Raw genomic sequence first — 22,008 nt, forward strand, 5'->3', positions numbered from 1 at the left:
CCACGAGTGAATCATTATTCCCGTGTGATTTACACCTGATTTTTACTTGGTTGCACGCCGGTGTCTTGCACCCATGATAGCTGATCTACAAGCTCACAACTTGTCGCACTGCAACGTCAGGCTATACTGTAGCTGCAGCCACTGACAACTTCAGGGGCTTTCCAGTGTATCAACTCTTCATTTATAAATCAATGTAAACTCTCTCAGCCTGGGGTAAACATTTCCTGCACATTCGTGTTTTGTTGAGGAGAAAATGCCCAGCACACAAATGTCTATTTTTGCTTGCTTACTTATTAGGATGGCATTATCCCAATAAATAGGCAAAATTTGGACTTCCAGAAAACACATTGCATCTACGTCTCACCTAGAACCTTCATAGGTAAATCTTTCCATACAAATGATGGGTGATAATCTAGTGCACTACCAGCCCTTATTTGGCGAGATGCAACAAGGCTCATCATCACCTCTTTGTCAATAATCTGCTGTTCCAAGTGTTTGACAAATCCTTATTAAAAAAAAATAGTTATTCTGTTTTAAGTGCTTGACAAATCCTTCGTATAAAAATCAAAACAAAATCAAGCTGACATATAAGATCAGAGATTAAATCCTGAAAATAAATTAGAAAGAGTACAAAAACAAAACCGAACAGGCAGAGTGCCTCATTCTTCCAATCGTTGATATGCATACTAACAGTCAACAAAACGTCAATCTGACTAGAATTCAACAGGACGGCTTCTCCTCAGACTTTTCTCCTCATGTCAAGTCCTTCACATATGGCAGACACCATAAAGGGCAAGTAAAAGAAAACCACAGCAATCAGGCCACTACGAGCACTTGTTTCATAGAATTGTCTTTCCTCTTTCAGAACAAAACAGCAGTATAGTATATGTATAGATATTATATATATATATATATATATATATATATATATATATATATATATATACTATGTACAGTATGTGTGTGTGTGTGTGTGTGTGTGTGTGTGTGTGTGTGTGTGTGTGTGTGTTTATGAGGGTGTGGCAGATGAGTGAAAAGTTCTTGTTCTCCTTCTGTCCCTCTGTGTTGAAACAGAAAGACATGTTCAGAAGACCTCCTTCTTATTTTCCATTCCTCTCGTGTGTCTTTGCATCATCAGGCTGGATGCCATCCACTCCCCCAGCAATCCTCTGGTAACGCATTGTGTGAGACCCCCCAAAAATTCTCAAAAGCATCATATTTGTTAGAGGATGGACCCCTCCCCCCACATGAAGAGAAATGGAGAACAGAAGGAGAGGGACCTGCTGCTGCATCTTCTCAGAGAGAAAGTGGTGAACGCGATTAAAGAGTCAGAAACGCTCTGCAAGCGATCCATCAGAGCTGGTACCATTTCTTATCTTTGTACTTCAGCATCATCTGGGGGAGAAATAACACAAGCGAGAGAGTAGGTAAACAGAAAGAAAAATTACGTTGTAAAAACGCTCTACGTTACTGGGCTTGATATGTTGTGTGCCATTGTTAACAAGACAATCTCCGGTTGGGTGGTATCCGGTTAATCCCATTTATTCACATCAAATGGGGCGCAAGTGAGAGTCTATGCGGACAATGCTTTTTTCCGAATAATGGGCCTCATTGACCAGACATCCCGCTGTGGTGCTGATCCCAGACCAGTGCCACGGCAATCATCAGGGTACTGATGGATGAGCATGCTAACCTAAGGCATTGAACCTCTAACATGATATGTTCTATGAGCAGGGCCTGGCTGTAAACAAGTTCTTGAGCTTAGTCCAGTTACCCTGGGTAAACATAGTACCTTTCCTTTCCTTACTTGTTTCACAAACTGGATTGTGAACTTGTGACTCAATACCACCCCCATCTGGCAGAGTCAGGTTATGAGAATGCAGCACAAATCCAGTATAATGAACTCTCTGCCAGCCATCATATTGGAGGCACCAACTTTGCCCGCTATACAACTCAGATCCCTTTGAAAGAAAAAAAGACCCCTTTCTAAAGATGACAACACCTAAGTGTCTAAGTTTGAATTGCATCACAATTTTACGAAGGTGTTGAAACGGATACCATCGTCATTTTCAAATATCTCAGGTTACCATATTAAGGTTATAACTGCACAACCCTATCCTTTGCACATACTGTGTGTTGTACTTTTGACTGTAAAGCCTAGGCTTAGCTCTGATTGTAAAGGAAGCTGAGAAAAGCGATTTGGCGTCTTGAAATTAAGGCCAGCTGTGAAACATACATTGTGGGCGTGTGTGGAGAAAGAGTCTGCGCTGGCCATCATAGCCGCCGTTCGATCCTCCAGCTCTCCCAGTTTTTGCCCTCTTTCATCCAGAGCTATCCGGGCACGGGCAAGGTCTCCAACCACTCCAGAGGCAGCCCCCTTCATGCCCTCCATGCCCGCTGGGCCAGGGATGTGCTGGGCAAGGCTGCGGGAGGCTTTACCAGCAGATGTCTCACCAACTATCAGAAATACAAGGAAAGGTTTTTTAATTAACGTTGTTTATATAGTATAGAAGAAACATTTAAACGTGGGGAAAATAAATAAATAGAACACAGACACACTGCCAGACTGGATTACTAGTACATGCTATTATAGGATATCTTATTTTAGAATGAGAACAGAACTTGTAAACAAAACAGCTGAAGTTAACATGAAGCTACAGTAGGTGGTGTACTCACAGAGGTCCTCCCTGTCTAGGGATTGTGCCCCTCCACCAAACAAGCCTTTGAAGAACCCTCTGTTGGGAGCCTCTGGTGTCTCCACCGGGTTAAACAGCTCACTGAGCATCTCCTGGAGAAGAAACAACATGTCAAACGATGTACAGTATGTACTGTACGTACTGGATTAAGCTGTGCTCTAGTCTAGGCTGCCTGATTGTCGCCAACCACAAAAGGTGGAGGGGGGACTATGAAGTCTGTGTGTGCGCTAACTTGCTTGTATGTGTGCGTTCATGCATGCGTCACTTCCTGATCTTCATCTCCTCTAGCATGGTGAAATTACAAATTTGTGGCATGCATAAATATGTCACCATCTTGTGGACTTAACATTATGCATATCGAGGTCTTGCAATGCAATACATACCGGTAACCTAAATACAACTATGCTCAACTATTTAATAAACAAACAGCAGTCATTTATGTTCAGACATTGACAAGTCCACAATTTGTTTTACCTTAGTCCTCCATTTCTCCTATTTCACCTCACAGTGTAAAGTTTATAATAGTTGTTTTCTAAAGCACTTGTCAAACCATTATTTACACAACGTGCTAATGGATGGACAAATGGAGAACAGTGTTTAAGTCAGGCCTATAACCTACCCATTTTCGGGAAAGCATCTGTGTCATTTATGTGTGTGTTTAAAAATTGTTGAATTTTGAATTAGGAAAAAGTTTGAAACCACTGAGCTATACAAAATGCTGTAGGGATCTGCCTCTGGTGTTAACCTCTTGAGCCCCATTGCCCCTGCCAGCGGGGGCAGCGGCTGTCCACCTCTGAACAGCTCTCAGTGGGTCAATGGAGACCCAATTGGTCTCCGGTTCCAACTCCGATGTTGCGGATTTACCCCCTGGGGTTTTTAAAGGGTAAGACCACTTTTGTAGAGGTTTGGGTTGTGTAGTCCAACTCCAAATGTGGACAAGAAATTAAAAAAAAAAAATTGCTCACATTGGAGTTACATCATGGCAAGGTAAGTACACAACCCAAACCTCTTCACTGTATATATATATATATTATCGATATGAATTCCCTAAAACAAAGTGGGAGTGATGTGACGGTATGTGACCTGCAGATTGTCACAGGTCTCCTGGCTGTATGTGATCCTCTGGATCTCCATGGGGGAGGTGAGGTACAGGGCCTGTCCCAGGCTGGAGAAACAGAACGTCCTGGCTATCCTCATGTCTGTCAGTGGCAAGTAGTTCACATCCACCAGGGGGCGCAGACTGGGCAAACTTTGGCAGAAAAACACACAGGAGTATAATAAGTATACACATCAGGGCTGGGCAAGTTTGACTGGAGAGGGCCACTATATTTATTTTCCACATTGCAGGTCGGGGGCAAAAATAGCCGATCAGCTATTTTTGCTATATTTGAATTGAAATCCTGAATATTTGTTTTGCTATTTTTGAATTGGGATCCTGAATGGTAACATTTTTATTTTATTTCAAATTAATTTAGTTATACTAATGTTAACTTTGTTAATTTAAATGCAAATACATTGGACATAGTCATTCAGCTACTAATATAGACTGAAGTGATTAAAGCCCAAAGCCAGTTGCCCATATATGATATAAATGATGTAATACACCCCCCATTTTATACATTTTGTGTTGAATTATGTCTGTCTCTGTACTGTCCCATCACGAACAGAGGATAAAAATCACAAAACAAAACTATAAAATGAAGAATACATTATTATTAAAACCCCAAGAGACCCAAGACATGTTGAAAACAAAAAAGGTTTACTTTTGCGTTTGGTTTTGGTTTTCCTTTTATTTGTTTCTACATTATTGCAAAAAAAAAAAAAAAAAGGAAATAATAATCTGTACCCCGTTGATTGAAAAACAATAAAACAAAATAAAAGCTAAAACAACACACTTGGTATTAATGACTACAGATGAAGCATGTATGGAGGAGGCTACCTCAAAGTCATGATGTGTCCATTGGCGCAGAAGCAGGCGATGCAGTTTGTTGTGGCCATCTGCACCACATCGGCTCTCAGCACGAAGGAGGACTCTGTGATGTTGTGTTTGTACAGGCGGGTCTGCGAGGGCATGGCCACAACCTTGGCCTGCTTCTCCGAGCACACCACAACATACTGGCTGTCCTGGCCCTCCTGGGAGGAGGAGGCGGGAGGGGAGGCCGGCCTGCGTCTCCTGCTCCGCTCCTTCTCCTTGTCCTCTTCAGAGGCGTTGGGGTCGTACCACGACTCGTACATAGGGGGCAGCAGAGAGCCAGCTGCATCCAGCAGGGCCATGGTCAGGATGCCCCCCTTCAGTTTTACCAAAGTGCCTGACAATGCACAAAGAGATGAGTTTACATTATTTCTTGTGTTAGATTTATTTATTTGTTTTATTTATAAAACTGTGCGATTCTATCCGTTTTGCATAACTGTAATTAAAGCACTTTGTAACTCTGATTTGAACAGTGTACAGGGGTCTATATTCTATAATAAGCCCCCATCCCGAAGTTCTTCCATCCATTGGAAAATAGATAATCTACAAGCTCACGACGTGTTGCCGTCGCACGTTGTGAGCATGCAGATCGCCTTGTAGACCCCCAAGATAGGGATGCTAGTGTTCGTTCAAGTGGTCAACCTGATAAAAAATAAATTATTTTACTGTTCAGACAGATGTTACTGACCCATACTGTACTGTATGTCTGGAGAAGCAATCCCTGGCTAAGATGTTAGAAGATGTCCCATCACAGATGGTACATGGTACAGTAGGCCCAAAACACATTATATAAATAATATAAGCTGTGGAAATTTTAAATCTATTCAAAATCTGCCAAGTCACATTCAGACACCACACACCCACACTCCCTGCATAGAAGACTGAAAATGCCACAGGTTGAGGCCCACTACTTCTTCGTACCACAGGAGGATATTCCAGTGTTCTGCAGCAGTCTCTGGTCAGCACTGGTTGGCAGGCTGAGGGCCATCACCAGCACGGAGCCTGTGGTGGTGCCCACCAGCACACTGGGGCTGACCGCCACGTCCGTCTTCCTGGGGAAGCTCTCGCAGAAGTGGAAGGAGGAGATGGCCTCTCGAGACTCTCTGTCTATGCTCGTCATGCTGGAGCTGCGTGAACGACAGAACGAGTTGTCCTTGGCATCTGGACAGGGAGAGGAAAAAAATGGAGTGAAGGAGAATTAAAATGAGAGAAGGGATACATGAAAGAGAGAGGAAGTATGAAGAGAGCCTCTTCTTCTTGCACTAACTGGTAATCACCCATGAACAGTGAACTGCTTGAACCTAAGCAGTTGACCTAACCATAATTTAGGTAGTGATTCTCAACCTTTTTAAATTAAAGTAACCCCAGTTAGATATGCATTAGGCCACACTCAGCTACTGACCTGTAACTCCTCAAGGACCCAAGGGGGTCCCTGGACCTCAGGTTGAGAACCAGAGCTTTATAGCACAACTATCACTTGCCAAAAATAATTGTAAAAAAAAAAAAAAAAAAAAGGGAAAAAAGTTTTGTTTAGGCGAGCAATGCTGGCATATGCATAAAGCATAAATCTTGCTTAAGTCAGCAGTCTAGTGTAAAAGGTTGAGAACCACTGCTGTAGCACATGCCATTCTCCATGCTGTAATGCCATGTGGGTAACAACCGTTTGCTATATTCAGAACGACGAGTGGCCCAGGAAATGAATCGCAATGGATTTTTCCCATAGGCTTTTCTTAAAGTATTTATTTAAAGACGGTTACGCCGCGGACAAAGCCAACTCGGATCGTGACAAATCATGACAATGAACACAATGTTTTGGGCCGATCAAATAATTTATAAGAAGAAAAACAAAACAAATAGTGTTGTCTCCTGCCTTTATTTTCTCCTTTCTAATGATTTGATCGGCCCAAAATATTGTGTTCATTGTCATGATTTGTCACGATCCGAGTTGGCTTTGTCCGCGGCGTAACCGTCTTTAAATAAATACTTTCTGAAAAGCCTATGGGAAAAATGCATTGCGATTCATTTCCTGGGCCACTCGTCGTTCTGAAAGGGGGAGGGACTGCGACGCTCTATTACGGCATGGTACCAAGCTCCAAGTCTTCTTTTTAACAACATGACCCGAATATGCAGTAACTAACAAAGGATAACCCAGTATGTAATGTCCCAAAAGACTAATATCCTCCAGGCTTTTTGACATTGATCTTCTTCTGCTCATATCACTCTTCCTTTAAATAGATTCTTAAAAATAATATATATATATATATATATATTTTGGCAACCCCACTACAACTCTAGAGAAAGAACAAATTCATGTTTTGTTGCCAGGCTGACAACATTTCTAAATACAGGCTTTTACCCTCTTTGACAAGGCTAGTGAGGTCAACCCAACAGAAGCACCATGTCTCCCATTAAGAACTTCAAACACAAAGGGTGAACAAATCACCGCTGTGTTTCAGAGGCAAGAAAGTGCAAACAAGAAAAGCCAGATTTCCAACACGTATGAGTGCAGTCATACAGCTGAAACTTCCTCCAAAAAAAAAGACAAGGAAATAAGTAATGATGAGAGTATTAGTGAGTCAGTGACCACACAGACTTGCATGCCAAGCCAGGAGAGGAAGACCCCAGCAATGGTGCAGATGGGGTTAGTAAACGTTATAATAACACTTCAGACCACTGATGGCCCACTCACGATATTCAGGATTTGAGCATAGTCTACGGACATACTCCTTTGTGACAGGGGAGCACCTTTTCTTTTTATGTGGCAAAGAGCACTGGCGCCGCACCCTCTCCTCTGGGTCAAAGTGCAAACACAGAAATTGGTCGCTGTGTCTCAGCTTACAAAACAGGAATTTCATTCACATTGACACAATCTTGGAAGAAAAACAGCAGCATATACACACACACACACAGTCACACACACACACACACACACACGCACACACACTCTAAACAGTGGATTGAAAGGTGATTACGCAGGGAGGTCACACCTGTAAGGAAATATGACAGTGCTTCAAAACTGAAAGTCAGGATGGCTTACCCAAGTCTGGCTTTTGCTCAGTAGGCGAGCTAATTTTCCGTGACATCTTGGCTGTAACAGAAACATACATTCCTATTCATAAATGCAAATAATCTTGGCTGTAACAGAAACATACATTCCTATTCATAACGCAAAATAATGTAAATTATTCCAATTCTGACAAATCTCAGCTTTCTCAAATGTCTTTTTACTCAACAATCCACATTCAAATGAGATACTGCACCCAGCAGGCATACATTGAGCTACTGCATCATGCTCAAACATTGGATAGTGATACACATGACATCTTTTTTGGCAACGTCCAAGAATAAGATTGGAATTAGCAATGCCATGTGTAGTGATAGGAAATTAAGCTTAAAAAATGCTTGCAGTTCTGGATAAAAGTGTCAGCTAAATGAAAATACTGTAATGTAAATGCTAATCCAACATAGTTTCCTTAATAAGCCCTTGTCTGGGTGCGTTGCCCAAAAAACTGCCAAGAATATCCCACAAACATTTGCGAGACACTGAGCAGTATCACACAGCCATGGGGACTGTACTGTCAAACAAAGCAGGAAAAAGTCAAGACGACGTGTCATTAAAATGTCATTATTGTAGTTTACTACAAAGTAGGGCAATAAGAAGAAGCAAAACAACTGAAGCAAAGTAGGGTCAACAGAAGAAGCCCTGCAATCAAATATGGCATCAAGGACAGCCGCTACGATTGAGAGAGTTCACTTCAGTTATGGTTAGACATTAGTTTTGTGAGGAAATAAACAATGCAGATTTTCTATGCTTCTGGATGAAGAATAACATTCTGTAAGATCTGTAATGAAAGTGGGGCCTTGTTTGCCATGGCATGCTCAAGCCATAAAAGCTGTAGTGGTGTATCAAGGGCCCATGATACTGTAATTGGAGGAGCCGTTTGTTTATTTTTAGTATGTGATTGTGACTAGACTTTGTATACTTGGAGTTGGACCAGAATATAGCCAGGTTGGTGTTCTTTATTTAAGTATATAAGTACAGGCAACACGAAACTCTGCTTCTGTTTCTTCTGAAAATAAACAGTTTTGTGTCTTTCATCAGTGGCTTTAATGTTTTGTTATATTCATAGACTTTAATTTTTATATTGACAAATGGCTACTTTAGTAATTGTGATTCAAGCTGCATAGAAAATCTGCAACCTGTACAAAAAGATATGCAGTACTTCTATCATTCATGCATTTGGGAATAATCATTCCTGATCAATTTGATCAATCAAATACAGTACATGACCCCAACACCTTTTGATTAGTAAACAAAGATCACATTGCTGGAATGCATTTCTTTGTTTCAGTGGCACAAGTTGCACTGTGTGATGCTCTATTAAGGCACAGCATGGTTAGACGAGTCATTTAAGATAGAGAGAAACCGAGAAATCGGAGCGAGAGAGTACATTCTGATCATACAGTACCAAAGTCATTGGCAACAGTCTTGGAGAAACGCCTGCTTTTGAACTTCACTGAAAAATGACAATAACAATAGTACATGTCAATCATTTGACATTTTTCAGCTCAGAGATTTGTAGGATGCAGATTGTTTGGCGAATACAGTACCCTTTTCAATGAACTTTTGCTGTTTGCGTTCATCGTCAGAATTGCAGGGTGAGGTAGATCCTACGTGCCAAGTAAGTAACAGTGTAAGCAGAATGAACCATACACCAACAGTTTCTTTGTAGAAAGAAGGTAAAATTGGAGGCTTACCTGAAGTTGGTGATTTACAACGATCCTCTGAGGCGTTGGAGCCGTCATTGGAGTCACAGAGTCCTGTCGGGAGGATGCAGAATGTTGTAAGCTACTTTTCACAACGCATTGTGGTTTAAGATGAGTCCGATATACGTAGGGCATAATAATTATCCCTATACATTTGGACGCCACTACAAAATGGCATAATCACTATATAGTGCAGTGCACTATATAGTGAGTATTAAAGAGTGATTTCGAACACATTGACAAAGTTTATACAAAGGGCTGTTCTTACAAACACGCCATTCTTTATGCTAACATAAGCACAGCACACTCAACCACATAGCAAATAGGTTTCCACTCGAGTAAAAAAGTTAATATTTGTTGACCCAAGGTATCTCAGCGGTTTGTACCGTCAAGAAACTACACAGAAACACTGTATGCAGCAGGCAGTTAGATTATTCGTAAGCAGGTTGCTGATGTCATTGCCAGTTGATGATGTCATTGCCAGTACTTAGTTAGTTGTTCACATAATGTTCAGTATATTTTATGTATTCATCACATAGTATATAACATAATGATCTGATGTGAGAGAAAAGAGAATAGACAAAAATGGAGGACTTAAAGAACAGATTTATGGTATTGAGAGATGAAGGAAAAGAAAGACTCACTTAAGCGAGAAGAGTGTAGTTTTTTCACAGACTCAGTATACAAGTTAGAAAGGCTGGACATGCAAGACGTCAAAGTTGGAATGTCTTTACAAAATCATAGAGAGAGACCAACAGTCAAATAAGGTCAACAACAGAACAGGGAAAACCTAAGTGAATACACAAAAATCCAGATTGTTATTTTAAGAGTAACACTCTTTTCAGATTTCAGGAAGAAGCAGAGGATCGCAGAAGCCAGCAGCTTGACTCGTACCAATCCAAACAACTGATTCAGGGAATATTTTTGAAATGTCAGACATTGCCTTTATCCTTTGTGTAGCTTAATAACTGCTATTCTTTGCACAAAAAAGTGTTGAATACAGCTCGATGGCCACAGTGAGAACAAGATGAATGAACAACGCAAAGACAAAGCGAGAATGAAAGCATGATGAGGCACAGAGTGAAAAACACAACATGACATAAAACAACATGACTTGACAGAAGCAAATACTAAGCAAAGCTAAATTACATGTTATGACTTAATAAAGTGATAAACATGTACTGTAGTGCCACATCGTGCCAACAAGTACACAGCTCACTAAAGCGGGATTTCTACTTAAAAAAATGACTGATCTACAAGCAGATACGTTGTGAACATGTACAGTACATGTGCCCTTAACTAGCATGCTCTTGTGTCTTTTCTTTTTTTTTACTTTATAATTTTTATCCCACGATTTTGTAACCCAGTTTTCTTTTCACCCAGTGCCAATTATCTAATGTAATCCTGGGCGCTACACTTCCTCTGCCAACCTGGGGGGGCAGCGGACTGACCTCATGCCTCCTTCTATGCATGAGGAGTCCAAGCTGCTTCTTTTCACCTGACAGGGGGGAATTTCCCCGGCCGGACGTAGCGCGTGGAAGGGACACGTTATTCCGACCAGTTCCTTTCCCCTCCATCAGGCGCCCCGGCTGGCCAGGGGGAGGTAGTTTTAGAGACCAGGATTACTGCATGTTTTTGTGAGGGTATCTACCCTAGGGGACACGGGGAGAACATGCAAACTCCACACAGAAAGGCCCTTTCGCCAACCCCCGCCTCGGGTATGGGCACTGATGACACGGAGGAGGGAACACGCCGCCAGTGCCCACAGCGTCCCTAGCGGGAATCGAACCCAGGACCTTCTAGCTGTGAGGCGACAGCACTACCAACTGTGCCACCGTGCCCCATGCTCTTGTGTCTTTTCACTGTCCAAATGAACAGATGGGAGAATCTGTAAGTGACGCACCCTCTTGAGGGGGAGGAGCTACTGCTGGGGGGGGGGGGGGGGCAGGGTGGGGGCTGAAGTTGCAAAAGCCAAGCTGGCTGCCAAGTGTCAAACCTGTCTTCTCTTCACAGATCGCCTGCGATGGACCTAGACGGCTGACACCATTCAGACGATAATATTAATCTCTTACCCGATGTGAAGGAATACTAAATTAATTACAGCTAAATAAAGCAATAACTAATGTAAGACATATTTGACTGTGGTAGCCAGTGCAGGATGGGAGACGTCACAGACGGAAAGGAGAGGCCTTATGGAATAGAGAAAGACAGACGGCAGCAGTGAAACAGTTACATTGAAATGCTCACCTCCGGAGGGCTGTCTTGATTTGCGCGGAGAACAAGGCCTCTGGTAGGGATCAGAGGGACTGTACAACTCTGATGTGCCCATGTTCAGCAGCAATGTTTTTTGGAGGTAGTCCACCACAGCCAGACCGTTACTGTTGCCAAACACCACACTGTAACACAAGAGAGGTGGTATTTGTTTGTATTAGAAAACACAAAGCTAGAATGAGACAGTCTCCTCTGTATTCATTCAATTTGCACTTCGATAAGCTCCACCCACTCTGCGATGGCAAGCTGTCCTTCTCAACCTTTTGAGATGCATGTTAAATGACGGGATTTCTCCATATAAAATAATTGATCATTTCAGTAGCAAAAGCTTCTAAATGTCTTCTAAATCTAGTCAACCAGGCCTGCAGTAGGCTATGCACTGGACAAATGTGCATGACATTATTTCAATAAACTAGTTTTCATGAAATGCATGGTAAGGGCCTACACTGGACACGGAATTGGCTCTGCAACGGCACCCTGCCACTATAATCAATGAAACCGTGGTTGCGGTGCGCAGGTTATGCGTAAGCTACACACATGAATCTTTTTTTTTTTACGCTTGTGCTCTATATTTCCGTGTGTCCGCGGGACGAACCGTCACGGACGAGTTGTCGGTGTAGCCAGTCTAGCGTACAGTTCCGTTCCGTCCCCAGTGTAGCCCGGACATAAAGCCCTAACCACACCAAAGGGTCAAGACGGTTTTAGCGTTGTCCCTGCGGTGTGATATGTCTTGTTACACGTTGACCCTAGTGATTCAACGCATGGAATTCAATGGCCCAAACCACACCAAAAAAAACTAGACGGTTTTAGCGTTAACTCCTTGCAACCGTTTGGACCCAAGGAGTAGCATGGTGACCCTTTGGTGTGTTTGGACTTAAGACTACGGTAATTAGTATTATTGCCATCACCTTGGTGCGTCAGTCGTGTAACTTTCCTAACAGGCATGAAATAACATTGAGTATCGTTGTACTCTTAAATGCTACTTGAGGTATTTAACTGGCTGCAATGTGTGGCAACAGTTAGTTTGTCTGGACAAGAAGTTCAGCTACACTCTAGTGCACTGATATAATCAAATCAAGCAGGATTCCCCCCCCCCCCCCCCCCCCCGACAGTATGACTATGGCCTCTGGCTACAAAGAACAGACAGAGAGAAGTGAGCACAGTGTGAGAGTGTGCGCATGAGTGTGAGTGCGTGTGTGTGTGTGAGTGAGTGAGAGACTTACAGGCCGTAGGAGGAGTTGATAGCTAGGCTGGTGATCTGTTGTGGTGGCTCCCCACTCACCCAGACCAGCTGGATCACTAACTCCACCTGGTAGCCCGGAGACTGCTTCAGCGGGGAGCTCTTCACCCTGCAGAAAAAAATATTGTCCGCAACAATATGCAGAAATTATGCCACAAGCTGTTGAAAGTAGTTGCTTGTTCTCCATGTTGTTCTCATCTTATTCCGGTGTGCTACACACGGATTGTCTAGAAAAACTAAGCCCATCACTACTCTCACTTCTCAACAAATGTTGGAATAGTGGTGAAGGAAATCTGACATTCCTAGTTAGCTACTGGTAGATAAACACCCTTTAGGAATAGAAAGAGCAGTGAGATTCAGAAACTGCAGTCCTTTAATTTCACTAAAAGTTATGTAATCTGTCCCAGACATTGACCATGTAATGTGTTTGAAGAATGAATGGTCCAATTGGAAGTCAAACTCCTAACCCTGGCAGGGTCAAAGCCATGCTCTACTCACACAGAACTTACTTTCTTACTTAATCATGCTGTAATTACATCTGGGGGGGGGGGGTTGCAGATATTCATCACACAATTCTGAAGTATTCGGCCACCTTTGTGGCATACTGTACACAACAAGGATGACAGCATAAAAAACATTCATACTGAACACATGGCATGTTGTCACGGGGTCCATCAGAGTTGGTGCTGCCTGTGGAAGGCTGGGCGGGAGGCTCAGTCTCCTGCGGACTGGAGGCGGCTCCTCCTGGGGCGGGCAGGGTGGGGGTCTGCTGCTGCTCCCCTCCTGTTGGGTCTGGAGACTCCACCACATCACACAGTTCACACTGCATGCGCACCTCTAGTAGCTGTGAAGGAAGTCCATTTATACATACTCAGAGAATTCAGACATATCTATCTTTACTGCACCACATTGTACTAAAGTACATTGACTACTTGAACCTAAACCTTGCAGGGAGAAACAAAATGAATAGTGTCGTCAGAACTATTTATTTATGTATACGTTTATTTGGGAGGGACAGCGCATATTGTGTGTGTGCATGTAAATACACCGGCTTTAGAAATAATGTTAGTTTCCATCCGTAGTCCCCACACAGAAAACAAGGAACAATACAAAAAGGGGGGCTTCCAGTTATCAAAGGTATTACTTTTTTAAGGATTCCTCAGTGATGGAAGTTTGGAACCTGTGGTTTTTTTATGTCTTTCTTATACAACTGTTCTTGAGTGTCGTCACACCTGTGCAAGACCAATATTCGTGAAACAGTACTCAATGTGAGAGAAGATTAAGAATCAAGACTCGTATGGTTGAACCCCATCAGAACTTCCGTCTTCCTTTCTCTCCTCTTAATGTTCCTGTCTTAATTAATACAAAACTAGCTGAAAGGTGAACTGCATCAGCAGCAGCAGAGCCTAGTCAACTCTAATGTGGTAATGGAAGTTTGTTCACAACCCTTAAGGCAACTTCATCCTGATTGGTGCAGTGACTGTATAGGTAGTAGTACCTGCACAACTTCAGTGGTCACTTCCTGTTTGCTGAACCTATAGACAATGACATGGGCAGAGACTCCGGCCACACAGAGCATCCTGCTCTCAGGGCACCAGGAGAGAGTCTGGATGGCCAACGGGTCCTCTTCTACTATGTCTGTGCTCGGCTTCTCCTCCTTGCCGCGAGCCCTTTCAAAAACCTTGGCAGTCTTCAGCTTGTACAGTACTTGAAGCATTACTGCAGGAAAACAGAATTAAGGAAAGTTATTATGACATGATAAAAATGGGAGTGGCCACAGTACAGACATAACTTTACACACCAAGCATCATGCAAATAAATGAAACACCATCTAATTTAATAGTTGACAGATTATTGTCACATCCTATTGATTATTACTCACATCCTATTGCCTTATGGTTGCCGGAAGACACAGAGGAAAACGGTAACCAGCCGGTAGCTTCCTAGATCTAGTCGTCATTCCATAATAGGAATAATCCCAAAAGACTATCTAATAATCCCTTCCTACTTGATGAGCAAATTTACATTTCAATTGTCTGTGATATGTAAACAAAATAAGTTTAATCAATATGCCATGTAACATTGACTAGATATAGGTTTGAGAAATAAATATGACGTGCATGCAAAAAAATCACACCAATAAATCTCCCCTGGTGTGTGAAAGGCTTATAAAAAGTCCATACCAGTGGAGTTTTGACTTCTAGCCATTAGCAGTGATTGCCATTAGCACAGTGATTTCCATTAGCAGTGATTTCCATTAGCAGTGATTGCTATTAGCAGTGATTGCCCGTCTTCAACAAATTTGTGAACTGTATGTCTCTGCATACATTTAAAAGTCAGTCACTGCCATTCATGTTGTCATAACTTTCAAAAATCACTGCGCTACTTCAATCCAATACAGCCATTGGATATAAATAAGTATGCCTGGATTTTTTTTATTTGAAGGGGGTTAGGGTTATAATGTTTATTATGGAAAAAATATAAACAAACATAATCTAAACAATAATGACATTTGGGTGGGGGGGGGGGGGTATGTAAACTATGTGGCCGATGTTGACAATGACACTGGTATGGTCTCTTAAGACTTATCAAGATACTCACATGCAGAAGCGTCCCAAAATTTGATTGACCCATCAGCATGTCTTATGGTCAATGTCATGTTTATAGTTGAGGGAAAAAAGGAAACTCCTGATTAGCATACAATATAGCGTCCATGTAGTGTGTACACACACACACACACACACACACACACACACACACACACACACACACACACACACACAGAGATTTCCCAAGCTTTGAGTCTAAACTCACCCTGTGATGATGATCTCTGGGTAGCTCAGTGTGCCTTGACCCCAGTTTCCACCATTAATAGGCCATTCCTATGGACAGCAGAACACACGTTAAGTTTTATGCTGAATTCACACCAGCAGTGGTATGCCACTTCCGCGTTCTGAGAAAGATTGCCAATGCATGTGCCTAGACTGTGGCAAGGAGCGAATACAGCTTTCACCGCTGCGACACAAAAATGCAACTTCTTCGCCGACACTGCGTGGCGACACCAAAGCGCACTGTGCTCTTAATTTAAACACACGTGGACTGGGCGTAGTGTACACACTAAACAGACTACTGTATGGAAAGTACTGAATATTGATTTTAAGTTGAGTTTTGAAAAGCAGTCGTTTAAGGTTGACTACTAAGGGTATAGATTTGTTCATAAATAAGCTACCCTGGCTGTGAGCTTTCCTAGAGGGCACACCTGTTCTGGCTTGAGCAGTGGAGCTCCAACTGGACCATAACTCACTTATTTACGACATTCCTCCATTTCAGTCATACCTCGGGCACGCCCATTTAGTGGAATCCTGTACTGCGAAAATTTGCTCACCGAATTCGCTGAATTCACAATTGTGAATTCAGCATTAAGCAGTAATACCATTTCAGAAGCAGTGCTTCAAATTTGTAGAGTTTAAAAGGGAACATACTGCAACTCTTGATTAAAATTAGGGATGGAGATCTTGCAGGTCTTTTCACAGATGAGGTTTTTGTACATGCTTATTGAAACATCACACCCATGTGAAGTGAAGTCTTATCATTGTACATAATCAAACATCATCTCATTCCGTTCAATCACAATTTGGGTCCTCAACTTTATCAATGTTTGTGTTTACACTATGAAGGAAAATTGTCCATTCATTATCAATGGGAATTAGTTTGTGTAGGACAAAGTTTGTGGACACGCACTAAAAGCCTAAAAACCTAAAAAGTGTTTGTGTTCCATCCTTATTGTGGGCCTACCTTCTTACTGTAACCTTGTCTCTTTTGCCGGCAGCCGACAGAGTAAAGTGCAGGAATCAGTTCCGCGGGGCAGTCAGCAAAGTATTCACAGCAGGTTACTGGTGATTCATGGATGGTTATAGGATATGGATTCTCAAACATTGGGTACCTGTCAATACAACAATGCCATTACAATAAAGCTGCCAATGTCATGAATATGTTTTATATAACCCATTGTTATTTGGTATGGATGGGTATTTCAAGACTAGACTAATCTATTTATCAATCTCAGGTGGACAACAACAACAACAACACTTTATAATGACAAAATAATAATAATAGTGTAGGACCACATATTCACCCAATCTGTCCGAGATCAATTACAACTAAATCCTTTTCAAGCAGGACCACAACACCATAAGGCTCCTGGAAATCTGGTAAATCAGCAGAAAACACAATGTATTAAAAAGGCTCTTCTTACATAAGTCTCCTAATACACCCTTCCCCCTCCAAAAAAAAAGAAAAGAAAAGAAAGAAAAGAAAAGAAAATCTGCCTAGAGCCATGCGTGGGAACGTACCATTGGGATATGGGGTTTCACAGAGCATTAGGAAGTCAACAATGGGGAAGTCCATCTCCAGTACGGCAGTGCTCTTTCCATGCATCACTGTCAGACAGGATCTTCTGCCCACTGTGTCGTAAGACAGACCGCCAGACAGGACCATGAATGCGTCCCTGGACACAAGGATCACAAATAGAAAGACGTACGATGTAGACAGTAGTACAATAGATATACAAAAGGCCCAGACAGACACACACAAATAGAAACATACCTGTACACTTTAATAGATTCCGTTTCAAGAAGTGTAGATCTAATCAGGACTAAGTGGATATAGAGGCTCAGGGACAGTCCCTCTATATCCACTTAGTCCTAATTAGATACACTGAGAGCTAATCAGGTTTTACTATTGCAGCTTCTGGGGGGTGTCATGAGCCTACTTAAACAATACATCATTCTGTGATGGATATTCATGTCAACTTAACTCCAAAGACAAACCGGAACTAAACCCTTCCCGGTTATCTCTCAACAAAGTTCGTACTAGACCTAAACAATGCAATAACATCCAAAAGTTAAATGTTGGCTATGGATTTATCCATATCTGAAAATCCCATTCTAATTCCTCTCAGCATACAGTAATTAAATGCATCTGTATCAAGTCCAGAAATAATGTAAAAAATAATTAATTAATAAGATATTGTATGTACTGTACAGCTACTGCACAGCACATGCATGCTACTGTATCTTGAAAACAACCGGAAAAGCTGCTTTCGCTACAGGACATGGAGAGTGTACAAATATAACCAAATGGTTACATTTGTACAATATCAGAGGATTTTACTGTGTACAGTCGGTTTTGACACAGGATGGGTGGGAACTCACAACATGTCAGCTCTTAACGGCACACTTAAGAATAAGAGAGGTCTCCCTTCCTCAGGTTCCCCGGAGGAAGATCACTGGTTTAAATTTAAACCCTATAAATGTATTCAGAGCAGCAGCTGCCTGTGCAGTCTTCTTTTATTCTTAATATTTATTCTTTGTTGTCCTGCACCAGCGACTAACATGGAAGTGCATAATTCTGTTTGAATCAGCTCCGTTCCTTTAGTCCCTTACCCAGCCCTGGTGGTTTTATACTCCACTTTGAGGATAGGCTTGCATGGTTCTGGCTTCTTTCCATCCTTAGGTTGCTTTCCTGGTGGAAGTAACACAGTATACATACTCAAATTAAGACAAATATGCAGTATAGTGCATAGAAGACTTGGAAAGAAACAAAATGAAAATAAAGAAAATAGCTGATCTACAAGCTCAGGTTGTAAATTGGCTACTAATTGATGTACGACAAAGTGTATAGTGGCTTATATTATTAATAAAGCTAATGCAATGAGCACTACGGAAGACCTACAGTACATGATGTGTGTACAACATGAGTAGTCACCTCAGACAATCAGTTGAACTAATTTTTTCAAATATCATTAATAAAAAATATAACACTGCCCTACCCAGTCGAATTAATGAATTGCTACTAAAAAAATAAAAGTACACAAACACGAAGGTGACCCATATGGTACAGTACATATGCTGACCATATGTCACACACGGCAATATCAACTGACCAATGTGCATGTTTGCCAATGTGATGATTCATGTCCGTTGTATTACCATGAACATTTAAATGAGTAAAATATATTGTATACTGCAGATATTGATGTCATTTAGATCATATTCATGTACTAACAAGAGGGAAAGTACTCATGGTGTCATCGCAGGATGTAAAACATCGCTTCTTCACATTACATTTATATAATCACTTTTGGACAATTAATTTGGATTAACCCATTCTGAACGGGAACCCCTTATGGTGTTAGCAGTATGTTATGCTTTAGCTATTGAAAAATAGCAGATCTACAAGCTCATAGCGCGCAACCGAGTGGTGCGCTACGAGCTTGTAGGTCTGCTATTTTTGAAAAATCAAAGAACGACTGACATAGACTGACATCAGGTTAATATTGTAGCCCAAACTGTGCAGTCCCAATGTGTAGATCTTACCATGTGGTGTGATGGTCTGTGCAGGCTTGGCAGGGGCTCGTATATTCCACGTGGTCAGAGTGCCATCAGAGTGGCTGCACGTAAATTGCTTACCCTCATGATGCCATGCTACAGAGTGGATTGCCTGATAGAAACGCGGACAAACGCATGCATGAGATAACAGGAAAACTTTAGAATTTAGAGATTTGCCCTAAACGTCTAAACGGGACCCAAACTAAACATAATGCTTCACCAGTCGTAGATCTGCTATACTTTTACTACTTCTTAAACTTTTTTAAACAGTAGGTTGACAGGAAATGGGGAGTGAGAGCGGGAGAGAGAGAGGGAGAGATGAGGAGTGACACGCAGAAAACGCCGTCGGGATCAGGACTCGAACCTGCGATGCGCTGTCAGCCTACATTGAGCCTACATTGAGCTTAGTTGCATGTGGATGAACACACCTACCCTTACCCAAACCAGCCAAACTGTGGGAGTGGCTAGAGCAGCGACAGAGAGTAGCGACTGCCAGCTTCCCACCCACAAACAAACAATTGTGTTCGCAAAGGACTCAGACCTCAGTCTCCACGTTGGTGGGCAGGAACTTTACCCTTGTGAAATCCGGATGAAAGAATTGTGTACTGTATCCTTATTACGTAAATTGGGACGATTCAGTGGAAATATTGAAAACACCCTGAACGACCTGGTGTCCCGATATGACCTGAAAACAAAGGAAATAATATGCCTTACCTCATCATAACTGTAGCGGTAGTCAGCCTTTTTACACTTCAAGTCCCACAACACCACTATCCCGCACTCAAATCCAATCAGGATCTGGAACAACAACAGAAGTGGGCAGAGCTCCAATGATTGCCATACAGACATTGCACATAGTATATTGTCGCTGTCATGCAGAAACCTTGTATCTCCAATATATATATAATCAAGGCAATTAATAACTTCTTAAGTAGTACGTCCCCCCGTCCGTGGATAATGTTGGTTTTTAATGTTGGCCCGCCCCTGCCCCGTCCGCTCCTAGACCAGGAAATGTCTTTTGTTCCCCCAGGCTTTCATTTTTGAGCTGAATGCCAACGAAAATAAAAGCCTGGGTACCGAGGCTACCCCAAGTGTACTGCTTTGACGTACCTTTCCCTCATCCATGGGGTTATCACTGATGTGAACAACAGGCCCAGGGTGTGTCTTGGTGGATCTGTGAGGTTTTGCAGCAAGAAGGGGGGGGGGGGCAGAGAGAGAGAGAGAGAGAGATAACAATGACAAACATTAGTTAATCAAAGTGATTGATTTAATCAATTAGAAAGAAATAATCAATTTGGATAAAATCTCTGTTGTGAGATGTTATTCGGTTGTGAAAGTTACAGAAGTGCATATGGAGTGTGATACTGTATGAAATGTAAGCTTATCATATAAACACACAGTACATGTGTATAAAAATACAGTAGTTTAGATGTACTGTTAAGTCCAATAGGGCTGAAACATTTAAAGTAGGGGTGCAATGTCTTTTTCAGTCATTTAATTTTGAAGTTTCAGGCTGAAACCGAAGGCTGTATGTTTCTGAACCATTCAGAGCGTCACATCCCTTCAGGCTATAGAGCGTTGCAGTCCCGCCCCTGACAACAGGCCCGGGAGAGAATTCCCCCATTCATTTTTCCCATAGACGTTTCAAAAAAGTCTTTATTTCAAGACCTTTGAAGCCTCAGACAAAGCGAACTCTTGTTGTGACAAATAATGACAAGAAAAATCTAATAATTAAAAAGAAAAGGGCAGGGTACAACACTTAATTCTCTTTTCCTAATGTCTTTAAATTAATACTTTTTGAAACGTCTATGGGAAAAAAATTATGGGGAATTCTCTTCGGGGCCTGTCGTCATCATCAAAGGGGGCAGGACTGCGACGCTCTATGGGACATTTGAATCTCACTCCGTGAGCATGGCTAGTGTTTGTTTACCAGTGAGACAGAGTGTACAGTAAATCCATATTTAACTCAGTGTAAATGTAACCAAATGGACAATTAAGGTTCCACTGTACCCTCAAGAGTTAAATTTAAACTTTACTATGAGTGAAAAGGGACATGATGTGATGACGACAGGAGATTCAGAGAGTCAAACAGGAAGACCGATTGAGAAAGAGGGTCGAATGAGGCTCTGTGCAAAATGACAGCAGCGGCGTGTAGGAAGAGACAGTGTTGCCGTGACAACAGAGAGCGAGAAGGGGCACCGGGGGAGGTCTAGTCTAACTGCAGTGTCACCACTGAATGTGGCCTGGCTCCAGTAAGATAGTGATCTCATCATTAGTGCTGCAGATGAGTCAATATGGTCTAATCAACAAGGATGTAGTCGTGAATAAAATTGTTGGGCAAATGTTGAGGTCTGGTTGCTGATGACCACAGCGTCGACTAACATAACCACCACCAAATATGACCAGTATAAATAAGAACAGTATTATCAGTCGTATATGTTTTCATGAAGTTGTATAAAAAATTAAAAAATGTAAATACTGAGGTGTATGAAAACTCAAAAATACTTCGGTATAGGTTATTACATTTTTTTTTTCTCTAAAAGGCTATATTAGCTTATCTGGCAAATTGCAAATTCAGTAATGAGCGAGGCTTTTGATGTTTAGGTTTGTGGATTTGGTTTTGAGTCTGTTGGTTGGGCTACCCTCCATCAAACTATAATAATAAACTTTATT

At 41.9% G+C, this 22,008-nt stretch overlaps 1 protein-coding gene across 6 annotated transcripts in view; it reads right to left on the minus strand.

Moving 5' to 3' along the window:
- Window positions 1-252: 252 nt before the first annotated feature.
- stxbp5b (syntaxin binding protein 5b (tomosyn)) overlaps window positions 253-22,008 on the minus strand; it is a 32,529-nt gene continuing 10,773 nt past the window's right edge. Inside the window, exons 6-29 of one of the 6 annotated variants that reach the window (XM_080783982.1) lie at window positions 20,446-20,509; window positions 20,050-20,133; window positions 19,324-19,447; window positions 18,391-18,469; window positions 17,299-17,453; window positions 17,082-17,154; window positions 16,742-16,889; window positions 15,761-15,828; window positions 15,548-15,588; window positions 14,445-14,665; window positions 13,591-13,790; window positions 12,930-13,055; window positions 11,683-11,831; window positions 9,427-9,489; window positions 9,280-9,339; window positions 9,138-9,185; window positions 7,706-7,756; window positions 7,358-7,459; window positions 5,590-5,829; window positions 4,636-5,005; window positions 3,780-3,945; window positions 2,677-2,788; window positions 2,237-2,457; window positions 253-1,395 (exon numbers count right to left, since the gene is read on the minus strand). In XM_080783982.1, coding sequence (XP_080640108.1) covers window positions 1,354-1,395; window positions 2,237-2,457; window positions 2,677-2,788; window positions 3,780-3,945; window positions 4,636-5,005; window positions 5,590-5,829; window positions 7,358-7,459; window positions 7,706-7,756; window positions 9,138-9,185; window positions 9,280-9,339; window positions 9,427-9,489; window positions 11,683-11,831; window positions 12,930-13,055; window positions 13,591-13,790; window positions 14,445-14,665; window positions 15,548-15,588; window positions 15,761-15,828; window positions 16,742-16,889; window positions 17,082-17,154; window positions 17,299-17,453; window positions 18,391-18,469; window positions 19,324-19,447; window positions 20,050-20,133; window positions 20,446-20,509 — 3,007 coding nt within the window. In that variant the 3' untranslated portion in view covers window positions 253-1,353. The remainder of the gene's footprint in view (window positions 1,396-2,236; window positions 2,458-2,676; window positions 2,789-3,779; window positions 3,946-4,635; window positions 5,006-5,589; window positions 5,830-7,357; window positions 7,460-7,705; window positions 7,757-9,137; window positions 9,186-9,279; window positions 9,340-9,426; window positions 9,490-11,682; window positions 11,832-12,929; window positions 13,056-13,590; window positions 13,791-14,444; window positions 14,666-15,547; window positions 15,589-15,760; window positions 15,829-16,741; window positions 16,890-17,081; window positions 17,155-17,298; window positions 17,454-18,390; window positions 18,470-19,323; window positions 19,448-20,049; window positions 20,134-20,445; window positions 20,510-22,008) is intronic. The other 5 variants (XM_080783983.1, XM_080783984.1, XM_080783985.1 and 2 more) reach the window with 5 other exon arrangements.

This window comes from Protomyctophum bolini (assembly GCF_963924005.1).
Source record: "Protomyctophum bolini genome assembly, chromosome: 15".
Lineage (NCBI taxonomy): Eukaryota > Metazoa > Chordata > Actinopteri > Myctophiformes > Myctophidae > Protomyctophum > Protomyctophum bolini.